The 16,482-nt window shown below is 38.6% G+C and overlaps 1 protein-coding gene across 1 annotated transcript; it reads left to right on the forward strand.

The window, feature by feature from the left end:
* The first annotated feature begins 4,283 nt into the window (after positions 1-4,283).
* On the forward strand, positions 4,284-11,546 carry LOC100948731 (cholesterol 7-alpha-monooxygenase). Its single transcript, XM_003793674.2, has 6 exons — positions 4,284-4,480; positions 5,933-6,173; positions 6,833-7,416; positions 8,868-8,998; positions 10,299-10,474; positions 10,909-11,546. Exons 1-6 carry the CDS (start codon positions 4,401-4,403, stop codon positions 11,206-11,208), a joined length of 1,512 nt encoding a protein of 503 aa, XP_003793722.1. The 5' UTR covers positions 4,284-4,400; the 3' UTR covers positions 11,209-11,546.
* Positions 11,547-16,482: the final 4,936 nt, after the last annotated feature.

Below are 16,482 nucleotides of genomic sequence, written 5' to 3' on the forward strand. Positions count from 1 at the left end.
AAATAGATTCTGAGAAAAATCTATGTACTGCCATACAATTGGTTGATGTCAATAATTACAATCACAGACTACACAAAAAAAACTTGAGATTTCTATTTAGAAAGCAAGTCTATAGCCCAAACAAGAAATGACCTAATTGTCCATCAAGAGAAAATCAGTTAAATAAATGATAGTATGTTTATTCAAAGAAAGATTAAACATGTATTAAAAATAATGAGGTATATATGCCTATATAGTCATAGAAAAGTCCACGTTATAGTATTCAGTTTTTTAAAATACTATCAAAAAGCTAATATCTTTAGTATAAGTTTATCCTTGTGTGTGTGTTTTTATGAGTGAGTCATCAACTAACTCCACTTTGGCAAGTCCAAGTACCACTTTTTGTCACATACTTGATCTCAGGGTAGTATTGATACCGGATTTCTAACACTGGATTTCCAGGCTCTTGATCTCAACGATTCGATGAATGAGTCAATGGACCATAGAATGAACAGTGAGGTTTTATTTACAGCTCAAAGAACCAAACCTCCTTGCAGGGCAGGATGCAAGTGTTACAACTCTTATGAAAACAACTCTTACAAAGAGTCAAGCCTCTTTGTAGAGCAGGATCAGCAGTAGAGGTGCTACAGCTCTTACAAAGGACCAAGCCTCTTTGCAGAGGAGGGTCAGCAGTAGAAGTGTTACAGCTCCTACAAAGAACCAACCCTCTTTGTAGAGCAGGATCAGCAGTAGAAGTGTTACAACTCTCACTCCTTCTTCCTCGAAGGTCTGCAACAGCCTGCTGAAGTCTTGTTCTTCTGCTCTATCTTCCTTGAAGGTCTGCGATGATCTGCCCCCAGGCTCTCTGCTCAGGGTCTTATATAGGTGTAATAGCTTAGCTGTGATTGGTCTATAAAATGGACCGAACAGGAGCAGGATTGAAAATGGACCAATCAGGGATGGGCACCAGTGTTTTCCCTTGATTGGCAGGTCCTCTAGTGCTGCTCTACTGGAGCCTCTGGAGAAGGAAAGCTCCCCCGCTTGCTCCAGCCTGCTGGTTCCTTTGCCGGCTGCTGTCACCAAGATGAGGTGGCAGGTCCCCTCCCCAGGCCCTGCTTGGCTGAGCTGTCTGGGGCGCCACTTTTCTGGTATCAGTATGAGATACAGTTAATCACTCTTCTTTTGTCAAACACGTCTCGTTGTACTCTTGCCCCTGGGACATTATGTTCCTGAGGTTCTCTTCCTTATCCAGCTCTTTCCTTCACTCTCTGACTGACCCCTGTGAATGGAATGCTGGGTGCTGGACTCTATTTATACCTTTTCTGGTTTGACTTTCTCCCCAGGGATCTCACAGTGTCTCTTGGCTTTAAATGCTTTCAAAATGCTGTTGAGTTTTATATCTCCAGCCCTGACCCTTTCTCCTGCATTTCAGACTTATACTTGGATTTCTAAGCAGGTCTCCCAAAATTCCTATGTCCAAATAGTATTCTGATCTGCTTTAGTAAGTGACAGACAAATGAGAGTCACACTCTCCTAAAAACTGAGGTTTAGGCCAGAGTCTGAGCAGGTGCTTAGGAAAAGCACAGGCCACAAAGCATCTGAGGACCGGGCTCTCTGCAGAGGGATTTGAGAATTCCATATTTAAAGGCAAAGGCGGCTCAGGGCCCGTAGCTCAGTAGTTAGGGGCCAGCCACATGCGCCAGAGTTGGTGGGTTAAAGCCCATCCAGGGCCTGCTAAACAACAATGACAAAAACAACAACAAAATAGCTGGTCATTGTGGTGGGTGCCTGTAGTCCCAGCTCCTTGGGAGGCTGAGGCAAGAGAATCACTTAGGCCCAGGAGTTTGAGGTTGCTGTGAACTGTGGCTCCATGGCACTCTACAAGGGCAACATAATAAGACTCTGTCTCAAAAAATATAAAAATAAAATAAAATAAAAATAAAGGCAAAGGCATGTGGAAGGAAATGGGGAGGAGGAAGGTTGTGAGCAGTAAGGCAAGTGATTGCGTTCCTGTGAAGCTCTGTTTAGTGCTCAGTAAATCTACATTTTACGTAAGACAGATGGACATTCAAGATCAAGGGAGTTGAGGGAAACAGTCAATTTTGCAGTCTTCTAAGGGTGGGTGGAAGAGGGATTGATCTTCTTCCTTTTGTGACCTGCATCTGTGTCGATAATCTTATGATCAACATTCAGAAGTTTATTTAGGCTACATCCTAAAGTTATAATTGACATGCACTTGTTTTATAGGGGGCTATATATTTTGAAAGATTTTTAGGACTGAAGGAAATGAGAAATATTTTACTCTAAAATTCATTTATTTGACATATTTTGAGATAGCTGCCTGCAGAAATAATGCTCAAAGCTCCCTTGGGAGTGGGGTACAAGGGGAGAAATTTGCATCTGTAGAGAATCTCCATTAAATGAAGTCAGATTCTTGCTTATACAATCTAGCAAAGATTTACTGAGAGTCTGACCCCTCTAGGAGTCTGAAAAGAAACATCTACTATCTATTCTTCTTGAGGGCTTTTGCTGTGAGGCTTATCTACATAAGACCATCTTTGCTAGCCAGATTTTCTGTCTCCCTCCCATAACCTGTCCACCAAAAACCTACATTGTCATTATCCAAATTCTTTCCTTTCTTACAAAAAGAGGAGTTGAGTTTGGGGAGAAGGTGGCAGCACTTACATGGCTCTGTTCCCAAGCTCAGTTTTCCCTTTGGCATAATGAGTTTTGGGGTCCTGGAGAGATTTTTATTTTTGTTTCACACCTGTTGCCCTCCAAAACCTCTCTCCTCTTCCTGTACCCCTAAGCATCCCTATGTGAACTGGCATTTGTCTACCTCACTGTCTTTTGTCCTAGTCAACTTTCCCCTCCTCACTGTGCTTCAACAGGATACTCATTTCTTTCCGGTTCTTAGACACCAAGTTCATCCCTGACCCAGGGCCCTTCCCTAGCTGCTCTCTCTTGCTGGAAGCTTCTTCCTTCTGATTTCAGATGTCATTCAGACATCAGTGTCACCTCTTCAGAGAGCCCTTCTTTCATCACCATGTCTGAGGTAGCCCTTGGCCCTCAAGAGCTCTCCTTATCCTATTTTATTCATAACAATTTATTATCTGTCTCTCTAGAATTGAATCTCCATTAGAGTAGGGAGCCTAGCTTGTTAATGCTTACAACTAGAGTAACTTTAAGCAGTTCTTGGCACATAATAAATGCTCAAATTGGCTTGGTGCCTATAGCTCAACCGGCTAAGGCGCCAACCACGTACACCTAAGGTGGCGGGTTCGAATCCCCAGCCAAGACCCACCAAACAACAATGTCTGCTGCAACCAAAAAATAGCCAGGCGTTGTGGCGGGCGCCTGTGGTCCCAGCTACTTGGGAGGCGGAGGCAGGAGACTCGCTTGAGCCCAGGAGTTGGAGGTTGCTGTGAGCTGTAATGCCACGGCACTCTACCCAGGGGGACAGCTTGAGGCTCTGTCTCAAAAAAATAAAAATAAAAATAAAAATAAATAAATGCTCAAATTAATACTTGTGTTTGCATAGAAAGAAAATTTGGAAGAGTATATGGCAAAGGGTTAACAGTGGTTATCTCTGAGTTGGGGAGTAACAGGGGGGATAAGTTATGAATTCATATTCATTTTCTACCAAGGTATGTTTCAGTTAGTCTTAAATTATTTGAAATGAAATGTGTTACTTTAATAACTAGAAAATTAAAAAATGTGTTTTATTTATAAAAAATAGTAGATAACATTTTGATGGTCAGAATAAGCTATCTTTACCTGGAAGATGAATATGTATGGAACACTCTTTCCTGAGGATGTTAGGGAAGTAACATGTTACTGTACATTGTAAAATATCTATGATTTTATAAAAGCATTTCATGAAGTGACAGAAATGTTTCACTCAGTTCTTTCTTCTGAATTTGATCATCATATCTCTCTGGCAAATCATTTAAATTCATCCTTCATCAAAGGTAAAAATATTAAATTGGTTGTGTGATGAATAACTTATGCTTGTTTTTTTTTAAATGATTTTTTTACACCTGTATTAGATATGTCTTTCTTAAACAGGTTTATTTGTCCTTTTTATACACATACCAAACTTGTAATATTAGCTGTTGTCCCCAGGTCCGAATGTTAAGTCAACATGTGTTTGAGAGACTGCCAACTTATCAAGTATTGCAGGTCTCTGATTGTTTTGGAACCTCTTCTGATACCTGTGGACTTAGTTCAAGGCCAGTTAATAGCACTTTTTTTTTTCTAATAAGATGAACAAATGGCTAGTTGTTTGCTTTGGTCACTTGAGTTCAAGTTAGTGGATCAGGGTCATATATATATAAAAGTCCAGCTGAATCTCTGGTCAGTGCCATCATTATTCAAATCAGAGATTCTTCTCCTCAGAAGTTTTGCACAAGATTTGCAAAATGATGACCATGTCTTTGATCTGGGGGATTGTTGTGGCAGTGTGTTGTTGTTTATGGCTGATTCTTGGAATAAGAAGAAGGTAAAGAAAATTTTATCTTTAAATTGCTTTTTAGCTCATTCATTTAGAGTTCTTTTACCTTCATTATGTAGATACAACAGGTTTGGTTTTCTATACTTACGCACATTAGCATTCTCTATCTTAATTTTTTAATTTAAATTTAAATTTTAAAAAGGAGATCTTTTTAACAAACTATATAATATCAGCTTCCCCTTTCCATGTATATGTATTTGATGTATATAAATGGTAATGTATAAATGTTTACAATTGTTATACATAACTGAAAAATTTCATAAGATCTGTGTGTGTTTCTGTGCATATATAAAAAGGACTCCCAAATTAGTAATGATATAAGTAACAAGTCGATATCTGCAGTGGAAAGAGTTTCTTCTATCACATAAACTAAATTGGTACTCTGACTAAATATTCTCTTTCAGCTCACTCAGCCTAACTAAGCCTGGACGAGAGCAGGAAGCCTGAATTGAAAGCATCATCATTCTTGTCATTTAATGTTAATCAACTATGGTGAATTTGGAAACTGATAATTGTATGTCACTTTGATTAGATTTACAGTTAGTTCAAGAATACAAGAAATACAAATATAGTCACATCCAGAGCCATGGTTTACTTAACTTCTGGTTGGCTCAGAGAGTATTTGGATGGGAGGGCACCTAGCTACTCCCTGCCATGTCACCCTCAGAGACAACAACCCCAACAGGTCCTCAGCTACGTAGATTCTAGGAGTTTACCTTCTCCAAGTCACTTTTTCTTTTAAGGTATTTTAATTTAGGCCCGATAGTTTGTGATTTTGATTAAACCATTTATCTTCAAACTAAGAAAATAAAAGTAATTCCTTTGTGCACTATTATTTAATAAGGACATTTTAAAATAACATGAAAGAGTAATGAATTCTTTTGATCCTGCTGATGTCACTCACCTTCATTTTATAATAAGTTAATTTCTCAAATGAGATTCTCCTTTTCTTCAGCTATCATTATGAAATAATAATATCTTTAAACTTTTAGGATTTTGAGAATTTCAGTTCTGCATTCTTCTCTATTATTTAGGGTCCTATATCTTTAAAGAAAATGATCAAATATTTTGAGATACTTAGGCAAATGATGCTTAGAAAAAAATATAAAATATATACATTAAAATGTAATTTTGTTTATACACTGAGAGCAAGACTCTTGTACTCCCATCTTTGGGAGAAGGGACTGGGATATAGTATGTAAGTGCTTGTCGAATGTACGTACACAGGGATGGATGAACGGACGGATTTAGTGCTCATTTTTACCCACATATCACAGTACTAGGTCAACATAATCCATTTTGAAGTAGAAGAGTAGACCCATGCTATAAACTGCAGGTTTTTTAAGTTTGAAGTTCATAGTAAAAATTTGAAAACCTGATGTGAATAAAAAGCCAAATGTGCAATTTTGCCTATATATATCATACATTTGTGTCTTACAGGCGAAAGGGTGAACCACCTCTAGAGAATGGGTGGATTCCGTACCTGGGCTGTGCTCTGCGATTTGGTGCCAATCCTCTTGAGTTCCTCAGAACAAATCAGAGAAAACACGGTCATGTTTTTACCTGCAGACTGATGGGGAAATATGTCCACTTCATCACAAATCCCTTGTCATACCATAAGGTGTTGTGCCATGGAAAATATTTTGATTGGAAAAAATTTCATTTCACTACTTCTGCGAAGGTAACCAGTTTTGCATTTATGCAGTGCTCTGTGCGGTTCCTACCTTTTAACATACCAGCCTACTTAGTAATTTTGATGTACTCAGATTTAAAGATAGAGGTATTAAAGAGAATTATCCTTCTGTGGAGATTCTTAGGAACATAAATAAATTAGACATAGCCTCTTAAATATTAGACACAGTCTTTGCCACTAAACTTAAAGTTTGGTTAAAATATCTACAAAGAATATAAAAGAGAACTAACGACTTAAAACAATATCGATTCGCTAAAGTGCAGACAGTGTGCAAAAAAGCAGCAGCATAAGATAAAAAGTAGACGCACTGAGTGGTCCAGGGCGGTCTCACCAAAAAAGTGGAATTTAAACTTAGTTTAAAAGAAAGGTATGATTTGGCCATTTATTTGTGAAATGTTAAGAGGTGGTGTGTGGGGGGAGGCACCTGTGGCTCAAGGAGTAGGGTGCTGGTCCAATATACTGGAGGTGGCAGGTTCAAACCCAGCCCTGGCCAAAAAAAAAAAAAAGAGAGAGATTGTATGTGGAAAGGCCAGTTTCCCTTTCTTGACAAGTAGGGAATCGTGAAAGTATCTCATTTGTTTTCCAGTCTTTTACTAGTGTGAGGTTAGGTTTAACTTCTTTTTTTCACACCTTTTATTTGCTGTCAGGCATTCGGGCACAGAAGCATTGATCCGAGCGATGGTCACACCAGTGAGAACATAAACGACACGTTTGTCAGAACCCTGCAAGGCGACGCCCTGAATTCCCTCACAGAAGCCATGATGGAAAACCTCCAACTTATCATGAGGCCTCCAGCCCCTTCTGAATCACAGCTCGCTGCCTGGGTGACGGAAGGGATGTATTCCTTCTGCTACCGAGTGATGTTTGAAGCCGGGTATTTGACGCTCTTTGGCCGAGATCTTACAAGGCAAGACTCCAGAGCACACATGCTAAATAATCTCGACAATTTCAAGCAGTTTGACAAGGTGTTTCCGGCCCTGGTCGCCGGCCTCCCCATCCACCTGTTCCAGATGGCGCACCGGGCCCGGGAGGAGCTGGCCACCAGCTTGAAGCACGAGAAGCTGCGGGAGCGGGACCGCGTGTCCGAGCTGGTCAGCCTGCGCATGCTCCTCAACGACACCCTGTCCACCTTCAACGACCTGGAGAAGGGCAAGACGCACCTGGCCATCCTCTGGGCATCGCAGGCGAACACTATTCCTGCAACTTTCTGGAGCTTATTTCAAATGATTAGGTAACTAGCACCCTACCCGTTCCTTTCTTTCTTTAGGTAGAAAGCAGAAATTCAACCATTTTAAGTTATAAGTGCTACAGAAAGCGCTTACTTGATCAAGAATGTAGCGCTTACTCTTGTGTTTAACGTGTATGAGCCATTCATCCTCACAGAGACATCAGTACCTGTGACTGGCTAGCATGCTTTGCAGAAACAAAGTCCCAGAGAAAGGGACGTTCCGAGCCTCAGCGCACCATGTGCAGGCGCCAGGTGGGTTCCAGCCACCTGGCCCAGAGCCCTCGCTCTTAACCCCACAGTGTCCCAGGGATGCTGACGGAGGCCTGCAAACGCACTCTGCACAATCACAGCAATACACTGACTGTTTATGCCTCAGGGGCCACCACAGAGCAGGGCCCTTATCTTACTCACTGCTGCATCCATAGTTTGCTTTTTTGCTAAGTAATTGTTGTCTTACTATTTATTTGACCAATTATAATAGCTAGGAATCAATTGTAATCTATTATTATTGATAAGAGATTGAGATAGGCTTTGCATTTTAAAATTGCATGTAACAAAACAAATGTACACAACATATATTTTACATAGCATAATTTTTTTCCAAAGTGTTAGTCTTTGGAAATTTGAAACTAAAATGTTTTATTGGATTATTCTAATTAAATTGGATGTTTAATATCATGTAAACATACAATTACTATTCCATAGGATTGGGAATTTCCATCCCTGGCTGATGATTTTATATAAAAAATATATTAAAATTTAATTTCACATATAAAGTCCATTATTATTTTTCCACAAATGTTAAATATCTTCTAAAATTATTACTTGAGAAAGTTCCTCCCTACTAAATGCACATACATTTATTTACGGGAAGGGTATGTGTATCAATTTAATAACATACAGATAATCATAATCATATTTTATGATAGTCATGCGAGGACTTATCAAACATGTCTGAGACTAAATTTACTCTATGTAACATAGATTCCCCCTAACCATGGCACTGAAGCTCTAATAAAGTTCCGTGCACCCATATGAAGTAGCCGTCATTTCACAATTCAAAATTACAATAAAAATGGAAAGATTATTGTTCTGCCTGAAATTATGATATGATCTTTAAGAGTGAATTTGGAATTTCATCAGTCAATACTTTGTAATTGTTATCTTAGATGCCATTTTCTTTCTACTTTGCTTACGTAAGACTACTTTGTCCATATCTTATTTGAATAATTTATTTATAAAAATCTAGGTAAAGTTTCCCTCCCGTGTAGCAAAGCCCTTTTAAGGCAGCAGTTCCTGCCACTGTCCAGGGACATAGGCCAGTTACAAACGAAGTAAAAGCAAATGGGAGGGAATGTTCCTTTCCCTCTACCTTAAACAACAAGGAAAGCCACTACATGTTTGCAGATCTCAGGATATGGGAAAATAAGTTCTTTTCTTTCAACTTTCAATAGGAACCCTGAAGCAATGAAAGCAGCGACTGAAGAAGTGAACAGAACATTAGAGAAGGCTGGTCAAAAAATTAGCCTCCAAGGGAAGCCTATTTGTTTGAATCAAATGCAACTGAATGACCTGCCAGTGCTAGGTGGGTGTCCTTGCTGAGTCCTACCACCAACAGTAACAGTCAACAGACTATATTATGTACTTAACTGAGTTCTAGGCACTGAGCTAAGCATTTCATTAGTGTTGTCTCATTGAATCCTCACAACAATCCTATGACTTAAGACCGTTACTATTTTTATATACCAAGTGAGGAAACTGACACCCCTGGGGACTGAATAGTGAAACCAACTGTAGCGTTAATGTGAGATCTTGAGCCTGCCCTGGCAGCCACCACCTGGACTGCTCTCTAGTCTCCATATTCCTCTTACCACTAACTTAGGGTTAATGGAAGCCTGCTGTTTATGTTTTGTAAAACAAAGGAGGAAAAATATCAAGCAGTCACAATTAGCTGCAGGATTTGAGTGAGGGATCAAAAGCTGTTTGATTTTTCTGTTTTGCTTTTCTGTATTTTATCAAAACATGAAAGTACAATACATTTCTAGCAGGATCTTTTGTTCATTTGTTTCTGTTATTTTGTAAAAAGGAATGAAACTTATATGTACTTTTAGGGGCAGTGTGTCTTCAAAGAAGGGCGGGGGGGGGCAAGAAGCTTAAATTCCATACCAGGCCTGTCCTGGGAGACCTCTGACTTGTCACTTCTCTGTTGGGGGCCTTCCTTTTCTTATTTATAAAATGAAGGTTTAACATTCTGTGATTTAATACCCAGCCACGTGCTGAGGGCCTGACAGTGAAAGGCTAAGGCTGCACCTCCCAGGAGATCTGTGGCTTCCAGCCATTCTGTGCCCCTTTGCATGTTTACCAGGCAGCACTACCACCCAACTTCAGGTATTGGATGGGTGAAAACTGATGCTTGTGAAATACTGAAGACATATTTAATGCCTGGAAAAATATAGCTATATAAAAGTCTTATCAGTATGCTAAATCTCAAAAGTGATAAACTTTGAATTCACATACAAATGAGTTATTGATTTTTCCAATATTATGTGATGTTTAATGTCACAGAAAAATAAGATTATTTTTTCCATAAAATGTTAGAAATCGATTTCCCATTAATGACCAAGAAGATTATATATTTATCAGAAGATCATTATTAACTCAGATGATCAGGTCTGAAAACACAGTGAGACACAATTGAATTGATAATAGCATAGCAGTAACGGAGAAAAAGTTTGGGAAATTTTTATCTGAGGCTCCTGAAGTCTGTTCATCTATGTGTTAAGGGCTGCCAGAAGTATTTCAGACTCATATACTTCTGGGGCCTTCAAAACCTGATGTGTTCTTTTCTCTTTTCTTTCATTCCTTCTTTTCTTTTAAATATTTAGATAGTATCATCAAGGAATCTCTGAGGCTTTCCAGTGCCTCCTTGAACATCCGGACAGCTAAGGAGGATTTCATCTTGAGCATTGAGGATGGTTCCTATAACATTCGAAAAGATGACATCATAGCTCTTTATCCGCAGTTAATGCACTTAGATCCTGACATCTACCCAGATCCTTTGGTAAGTGACTGCTCATCAAAGTTCAGTATCTTTGTGATAGCTACCCAAATCTAAATAAAGAGGAAATTTGTAACTACAACATTGATTTGATCAGTGTAGCCATAAAGATTATCCCCTTAATTACATCCAAGTCCAGGGAAGTGGAGGCTAATGTGTTGTTTCTTCTAGCTCTGATGCAACCTTTTATTCTAGTTCTGCCGTTCTGCCTGGCAGAGGAACTAAACACCCAGGCAGGATACCCAGTGTCGTAAAGTTTTTCTCTTCCATCAGTTCTCATTAAGCTCTTTTTCCTGATGCATTTCTGTTTCAATGTAGAGTATTTGCTAAATTACTAATAGAATAAATTAAAGAAGAAAATTATTCTTTGAAACTTCCAGGAGATACATTTCTTTAAAACCAGCTTACAGGCTTGTTTTCTTTGCGTTTTATTGCAGACTTTTAAATATGACCGATACCTTGATGAAAATGGGAAGACAAAAACTACCTTTTATAGTAATGGACTCAAGTTAAAGTATTACTACATGCCCTTTGGATCGGGAGCTACAATATGTCCTGGAAGATTATTTGCTGTCTATGAAATCAAGCAATTTTTGATTCTAATGCTTTCCTATTTTGAACTGGAGCTTGTGGAGAGCCACGTTAAATGTCCCCCTCTGGACCAGTCTCGTGCAGGGTTGGGCATTTTACCACCATTAAATGATATAAAGTTTAAATATAAATTCAAACATTTATGAATATATGGTTGGAAAAAGAAAACCCTAGGTAATATTATAGTACCGCAGACACCATTACTAAACAGCTCCTCTGGACAAATGTGTTTATAGTGGTGGACATGATTCAGCAAGGCCGATTTTGCTCACCGAAGCTGGCTTTGAAGCTTACCATTTTGATAACAATTTCCAGATGCTATCTTAGACTGTGCTAGTACATAGAACTGGGTTCTAGGAGCACAGCAGTTCAGTTTTATTTATAAATCAATGAATGTTCACATAGCCAGGGACTGAACTTCATCATTTTCAGAGAAAACATCTTTTTTCTTTCAAAATAAGGGTATGTATTTCAATTGGCAGAATTTTTTTTTCCTAAGGAAAATTGCTTTATTTTTATAAAAACCACTCTACAATTATTCAAAAAGCTTCAAATTCACGTTTTAGTGAAACTGCATTATTTTTTAACTAGATGGGTGGTTTCTTCAGATGTAATCATACATCACAAAGGATATTTTGAAGGATTATATCATGCTTTTTAATAAAAAGGAAATATTTTCAGCTTTCTCTATATCCAGAATTTAGTGCTTTTAAATTGATGATCTTACTGTCCTGGAAACATTAAAGGTGGTTTTAACATTTTCTCTTTATGTTTTAATTTATTGTTGCTAGAAACTCTATGATATCAACTAACTTATCTATATTTTTGATTCCATGTTAGTAAAAAAGTTTGTTTCAGAGATTTAAAAAATCAGTTTTTCTGTCATTAATAAATACACACCATTGAAAAGAATATAGGACTTATGTGATATGTACATTTTAAAATTAAAACTGGATACAAACTACCATTTAAAACTTCAGTTATGAGACATTAAGAGTTCATTAAGTGCAGCTTGACATTTTATTTAAGTGCTTTTTATCTCCAAATGATTTGCAGTTAAAGGAAAATAGATTAAAGCCATAGACGTGTTTGCACACTGTGTTTAATAATGCTTTGGTAGGCTCGGCGCCTATAGCTCAACCGGCTAAGGAGCCAGCCACGTACACCTAAGGTGGCGGGTTCGAATCCCCAGCCCGGACCCACCAAAACAACAATGACGGCTGCAACCAAAAAATAGCCGGGCGTTGTGGCGGGCGCCTGTGGTCCCAGCTACTTGGGAGGCAGAGGCAGGAGACTCGCTTGAGCCCAGGAGTTGGAGGTTGCTGTGAGCTGTGATGCCATTGCACTCTACCCAGGGGGACAGCTTGAGGCTCCGTCTCAAAAAAAAAAAAAATAAATAATGCTTTGGTAAAATAGTTTAGGTATTAGAGTGGCAAGCCATGATATTTTAATTGACATTTTTGTATGTATTTATATGTAAATTATATTTACCTTTTTCTTGTACTACAGACATTAAGAAAACATTCCAATGCATTTTGAAATGATTCATGTTTCAGAAATGAAAGTATGAATGTATACGCTTCAAATTGTGAAATATTCAGAATGTTTAGCTTACCACCTATTGATAAGCTAAAATAATTTTATCCAGAATTCAAAATAATTATATTTTTGAATATTTCAAAAATAATCAAAGTAATCATTTATTCAACCATCTCCCTCATACTATGTACAATTCACTTACAGTTTTTAATCTTGCTATTTATTTTTATTTTTTTTTATTTTTTTTGAGACAGAGCCTCAAGCTGTCCCCCTGGGCAGAGTGCCGTGGCATTACAGCTCACAGCAACCTCCATCTCCTGGGCTCAAGCGAGTCTCCTGCCTCCGCCTCCCACGTAGCTGGGACCACAGGCGCCCGCCACAACGCCTGGCTATTTTTTGGTTGCAGCCGTCATTGTTGTTTGGCGGGCCCGGGCTGGGGACTCGAACCCGCCACCTTAGGTGTACGTGGCTGGTAATCTTGCTATTTAAATAGGTTTTTTTGTATAAAGAAAATATAAATCATTTAGATGTGTTTCAAGATCAACAAAATTCTGTTTTATGGCAGACTATTATAAACTAAGCTTCTGAAGTGTTTCCCTAGTAGACTGTTTGACTTTCTGAATGCATCCATGCATCTCTCCATGTCTTTATTTTTGGATACCAAGATTTGCCAGTTGATAGCCCACAGACCACAGTTGCCCTCCTTTGTACAGCCTGAACACTAAGAATGGTTTTTACACTTGTAAATGGTTGGAAAAAATCAGAAGGAGACTGTTTCATGACATGAGAGCAGTATATGAAATTCAGATCTCCACACATAAGTAAAGTTAAATTGAGACACAGTGTGCCCCTAGAGGCGTTATTCTCAATGTCTGCACGGGTGGGGCAATTACAGAGCTGAGTAGTTGCAATGAAGACAACATGGCCACGAAGCCTAAAATATTTAAAATGTGGTCTTTTACAGACAATGTTTGCCAACCCCTACTCCACAGCAATCTCAAAAGGATATATATATTTTTTGAAACAGCGTCTCACTATGTCACCCTCAGTAAAGTTCAGTGGCATCATAGCTCACAGCAGCCTCAAACTCTTGGGCTCAAGCAATTCTCTTGCCTCAGCTTCCCAAGTAGCTGGGACTGTAGGCACCCACCACAATGCCTGGCTATTTTTTGGTTGTAGTTGTCATTGTTGTTTAGCTGGCCCTGGCCAGGTTCAAATCCACCAGCCTGGGTATATGTGGCTGGCGCCATAACCACTGTGCTATGGGCACTGAGCCTCAAAAGGATATTTTTACAATAATTTTATTAACTTAAAAAAAATTCATATACCAATGCATCTTTTTAACTAATGAACGTTTTTGAAAGAAGTCTCCTGAAAACTAATAAACAGAATCCTTTTTTAAAAATTTCAGACCATTATTATTATGGGGATACATATATTTTGGTTACATAGTTTGTTTTTATGATTAAAGCCAGAGTTAAAGGCATGTCCTTCATACCAAGTGTGCAGTATACCATGTGATGCGTCTGTTAGGTGGGAATTCACCCATCCCCTTCTCCCCTTCCACACTACTCGAATGTCACTGAGTTTTGCTTCCCTACAGGCATATAGGTTGTTGATCAACTTGTTCCAAGTTAGTACTGAGTGAATGTGGTATTTGTTTTTCCATTCTCGTGATACTTCACTTAGGAGAATGGTCTTCAATTCCATCCAAGTTGTTACAAAAGATAACAGATCTCATCTTTTTATGGATGAATAATATTCTGCGGTATACAGATACCACAATTTATTAATCCGTTCATGTGTTGATGGGCAGTTGGGCTGTTTCCACATCTTTGCAACTATAAAGTATGTTCCTATAAACATTTGAGTGAAAGGGTCTTTATGATAAAATGTCTTTTTTTTTTCCATTTGGATAAATACATAGTAGAGGGGTTGCAGGATCAAATGGTAGGTCTACTTTCAGTTCTCCCAGGAATCTCCGTATCACTTTTCATGGAGGTTTTACTAGTTTGTGAGTTTCTTTCTCTGCACATCCACACCAGCACCTGTTGCTTTGGGACTTAGTGCTGTGAGTTATTCTCATTGGCATTAGGTGACATCTCAGTGTGGTTTTGATTTGTATTTCCCTGATGATTAGAGATAAGCATTTTTACAAGTGTTTGCTGGCCATTGGTCTATCTTCACGAGAAAACTTCCTGTCCTGCCTTAAAACCACATATCTGTCAGTTATACCCTTTATTATACAAATGCTAGATTACATAAATTTGTATTATTAGATTATACAAAGAAAAGGTATTATTGAGCAAAATGCCTTTACCTAAAATCACTTAATTTTATGTCATTCATAAAGTAGGAAAAGATGTTTGCTGTACTAAATGAAAATATTAAAATGTGTACCTTCCAATAAATGATCTCATGTACTTCTCACAATAATCCTATAAAATAGGCATTATAATTGTTCTATTGGACAGATAAGGAATCTGAGGCATAGAGACACAGATAAGGAATCTGAGGCATAGAGTTAGCTTGCATAAAGTGATACAGTGTGTAGGTGGTAGAACACAGATTGGAATCTAGCAGTTTAGTTGCAAAACCTATATTATTAACCCACTGAGCTAATTGAAGGTCAAGGTCTTTTAATGATATTCCCTAGATCAAGCCACTATACAGCATCAGAACTGAGATACAAACCCTCTCTTGTGGTTTTAGTTTTATTTATTTACTTTAGAGACAGAATCTCACTTTGTCACCCTTGGTAGAGTGCCATGGCGTCACAGCTCACAGCAATCTCCAGCTCTTGGGTTTAGGTGGTTCTCTTGCCTCAGCCTCCAAGTAGCTGGGACTACAGGTGCCCACCATAATGCCCAGCTATTTTTTTGTTGTTGCAGTTTGGCTGGGGCCGAGGCCACCCTGGGCATATGGGGCTGGCACCGTACTCACTGAGCCATAGGCACCACTCTAGTTCTTTTTATTAAATCAGGTTGATACCAATAAAGTTTTTAGGTTAATCAGATATCTTTAGACCACTGAAAACTCTAGTAGCATTAAAAGATAAATACTTCCAATAATTAAGCATATGCTCAAATATAACATACACTTATCTTTCAAAGGAATTAACAAAGATAACCTCCCCTCCTCGAATGTCAATTTCTGATTGAATAGAAAATTAACTCAATATCTAAAAAGTTCAAATATGTTTGTGTCTACACTTACATCTACAACTACGGAGAAAAGAATATCTGATTTTCTGCAGATAAACTATTCTCTTTTCTTCTCGATAGTCTCACAAATATTAAAATTGCTTCATATTACATTAAGCTTAGTTCTTTTTTTTTTTTTTTTTTTTTTTGCAGTTTTGGCTGGGGCTGGGCTCAAACCCACCACCCTCAGTATATGGGGCCAGCACCCTACTCCTTGAATGACAGGCACCGCCTTTTTAAATTTTTTGTAGAGACAGTTTCACTTTATCCCCCTTGGTACAGTGCTGTGGCATCACACAGCTCACAGCAACCTCCAACTCCTGGGCTCAGGCGATTCTCTTTCCTCAGCCTCCTGAGTAGCTGGCACTATAGGCGCCCACCACAATGTCTGGCTATTTTTCTATTGCAGTTTGGCCAGGGCTGGGTTTGAACCTGTCACCTTTGGTATATGGGGCTGTCGCCCTACCCACTGAGCCATAGGTGCCGCCCTAAGCTTAATTCTTTTAGATCACCATTTCCTCTGTTAATTGAATAGATCTTTAGCCTCTACAGGCAAGTATCTTTACCTCTGAGCTGTGCTTTGTATTCTGTTATGACAAGACTCTTTTCATTTAATTTTATTTTTTTCCAGGCAACATAATTTTGTACATAGAAAAGAATTAAAAGTGAGTCAACAAG

Source organism: Otolemur garnettii, unplaced genomic scaffold, assembly GCF_000181295.1.
Source record: "Otolemur garnettii isolate 467f Iridium unplaced genomic scaffold, OtoGar3 scaffold00071, whole genome shotgun sequence".
NCBI lineage: Eukaryota > Metazoa > Chordata > Mammalia > Primates > Galagidae > Otolemur > Otolemur garnettii.